This window comes from Perkinsus marinus (genome assembly GCF_000006405.1).
Source record: "Perkinsus marinus ATCC 50983 genomic scaffold scf_1104296943378, whole genome shotgun sequence".
In the NCBI taxonomy this organism is placed as follows: Eukaryota; Perkinsozoa; order Perkinsida; family Perkinsidae; genus Perkinsus; species Perkinsus marinus.
The window spans coordinates 1-3,077 of record NW_003211872.1 but is presented as its reverse complement, the minus strand read 5'-3'; the positions used below and the strand labels follow the sequence as shown (position 1 = coordinate 3,077).

General features: G+C 49.2%; 2 protein-coding genes across 2 annotated transcripts; both read left to right on the top strand.

Moving 5' to 3' along the window:
- Nucleotides 1–623: 623 nt before the first annotated feature.
- Nucleotides 624–872, top strand: Pmar_PMAR012141 (hypothetical protein; the record flags this gene model as incomplete). Its single annotated transcript, XM_002781208.1, has 2 exons — nt 624–677; nt 741–872. The coding sequence occupies 2 exons, from the start codon at nt 624–626 to the stop codon at nt 870–872; spliced, it is 186 nt and encodes a 61-aa protein (XP_002781254.1).
- A 777-nt stretch (nt 873–1,649) lies between these two features.
- On the top strand, nt 1,650–2,264 carry Pmar_PMAR012140 (hypothetical protein; the record flags this gene model as incomplete). Its single annotated transcript, XM_002781207.1, has 1 exon — nt 1,650–2,264. The coding sequence occupies one exon, from the start codon at nt 1,650–1,652 to the stop codon at nt 2,262–2,264; it is 615 nt and encodes a 204-aa protein (XP_002781253.1).
- Between the last annotated feature and the right edge of the window lie 813 nt (nt 2,265–3,077).

Below are 3,077 nucleotides of genomic sequence, written 5' to 3'. Positions count from 1 at the left end.
TTTGTCTCGCGTGACCTCCGGGACTGTCTATCTTCTTGTTCCCGTAAGGAACAGAGTAGATCTCGCTCGCCTTTAATCTGTAGCTAACTCTTTGCTCATTGTGGAATTCCAGGAAGAACTTTCGAGTCTTTGTACTACGGACTATCAAGTCTTGTGTACTTCTACTGAGTTCCTTCTACCTTCCACCGTAGCTAACCCTACACTACCCCTTCCTGACTTGAGTTCTTAAGTGACTCCAACCCCCGAGTATATCTAACCCACTGGATATCCTCACATTCTGGTAGCAGCTCCTTGTTGCTAAGAACTAGTCAGAAAGGTCTTGAACACCTACCACAAGTACTATGACTACCCCCGGTTCTATCTTCGAGAAGCTCGGTTTGGCCAAGGTGGAAGCTGACGTGCGAGCCCCTTCTGCCTCTGGCAGAAGATAGCTGGGCTTGGATGTGCTGTTTCTTGGGGCAAGGCCCCAGGGTTGCTTGATTTATTTGACTGTATGGATGTTATACAGTCATGCTTGCATACTTGTGTTGTAGCCTCCTTGTGAGCGGCTACACACGGGCATGTCTCGAAAGAGGTATTCCGTGTTGGGATTCCGCTTTGAGCAATGATGCCACTCTGGAACGATGGCTTGGACTTTTGAGTTCAAGGAGTTCCCTGTCACTAGAATGATGGCTGAAGTAACTCTACTGTAGTTATACTTCGACTATCTTGGTGAGTTGACTTCGTTGGTCTGCTGTCAGAAAGGGTTGCTCTTACGAGAACTACGAGATGGCATGACACGAAGGTGGATCGTGGTCGAGGACTTGTCCGAGGCTATGATCCTGCGCAAGGCTCTCGGTATGACTGATCGGGCGCGCGCTGAGGGTTTATGAACCCTGAGGTCACAATGTCTCCGGACGAGGAGACTGGGGCTATACAATTCGGCCAAATTGGAGAGCTCCACCCTTGCTCTGGTTCATTGGGATGCTCTATAAGTGCTATGGCTTAGCTTGGTTACGACGGTGTATGGTCCTACCAGCTATTCGGTAGACTTACGTTATTATTGTGTTCGATGTTCACAACGAGCAACTAATTGTGCGCTAGCCTATCTCCTTCGTGACGCCAGAGGCAACGCATGCGTGCAGTTATTGGGCGTGTGCGGCGTGTGGGCGGTTTCAGCCAAGACGATTCGATTGGCTTGGACTTGCTCGATGCTTCTGATGGTGGCTTCGTCTGAGATAACTAAGGGCTTGTCGTACTAAGACTTTTATTCGTACTGGTGGTTGTTCTAAGCTTCCTTGTTACGTGGAACTATGACTCCAGCAGGACTTCTAATAGGGCTCCTCAACCGCCAAACCTCATGATTCCCAGTGGGAATTTCCCACCATGGAGGACTTGATTAACTGGGATGAACCCACTGGTATTGGTCGTCATGTGGAAGATTTGGTTCGTGCAATGGGCTTTGATCATCCACCTACCCCTCTTGCTAGAAGGAACCGTTGGCTTCATCGTCATCGTTTCCTTGACAAGGACACTGATAAGGAACGTCCTTTGTTGCCTCAACAACTAGGTGTCGTGTCCTCTTCGTGAGTGGACTTCTCGCTGGACCGACTAAGGACCGTCCTTATCGGGACTGGTTACCTACAGCGGGTGGACTTCTCCGTTGGTGTATGGAAGCTGACACTCTACCTGCCATGGCTATTAACTTGGTTAAGGACATGGACCCAAAGGGCTACCCTTCTACTAATGCTCATCTTGTCTTCTGTTGTCGACGCCATTGCGAAGAAGGACTTTTCAAGCTCATGAGACAAGCTGCGGACTGTCCTATTCGTGAAGGTACCCTGCTCTTCGTTGGCAGGTCGGACAAGAGCTTCACCTCCCGTGTACGGGACGGTAAGGGCCGTCGTAGTGGACTTACTGTGAATGAGGCTAGGTATGGTCATCTTCTGGGTCACAACAAGACCGTTGCTGTCACTAAGGCTCTTCAACAGGACTCTACTGCGTCTGCTGGATTAAGGGGTTCCCCTTCTAAGTATCTTCCGGCTGCTCCGGGAGCTGTGGACCGTGCTCATCGTGGTGCTGGGACTTACTGGGCTGACGAGGACCCCGGTCTGTACAAGAAGTTACGTGAAGCTCCCGTCACTGTCGATGGGGTCTTTGATACTCTTAAGGAGCTAAGTCAAGCATACTCCCAAGACCACCCTAGGACTTCATCATCACGTCCTGCTGAAGCATCTCCTACCTCAGAATCGAGGAAGAGAAGACTTGAGGACTCTTGGTACTAAGGACTTTCTTAGGACCTTCTTTCCTCTCGTCTAGAGTTTTTAATCTGATTTTCCCGTGAAGTCATCTTTGTAGTTAGTAGGACTATTTACAATTATCGAAGTTGCTGTTTGATGATCAAGGTGCCCAATTCGTTATTCGGTAGTTCTACTTTCTATACTGGACTTGCACGCTTTCTTTCATAGCTAGATTTTTGGCGTTTTCCCTAGTTGGAGACCGTAGTCCAAGCTAGGCGGGGAGGTATGTGATGTGGACTCCTCACGTGACCTGGGTGTTGGGCACCTGCTTTGCCCAAAGCTTCAACATATGCCATGATGGCATCAGCGCGCGCCAGGGGTGGGGGCCCCTGAGAGAGCGCGCCCAAACCTTTCACGCAATCGCGCAGGTGCGACCTGCCTATTGAATAGGGCTGCAAATGAAAAAGCTAAATTTAAATGGCCCGTGGAAATCGGCTGATTATCCGTGTACACATAGATCTCTACGCTAATGGGTGTCCTCTCAAGTATGGTTGAAACTGAAATCCTGTGACCAGAGATTGGTCTTGAAATGTTCGAATCCACATGTTGATGCGTGCTTATGGCGCGCGCAAAAGTTTCGTCGGAGCAGTTTTACGGGAGATAGGAGATTGATTCGATGAATCGGGTTCTGAGATCTTCGCCTATCAGTGGTACAGTAATGCATGGGCATGACGTGTTCCATGGTATATGCGAACTCACGCTCTGGTGTAATGAATTTCATATTTTTGTATTCAACTGGTGTCTGTGGTTGCACATGCTCCATTTTCTTAGAGCATCTATCTCATGCTGGAGACTCCA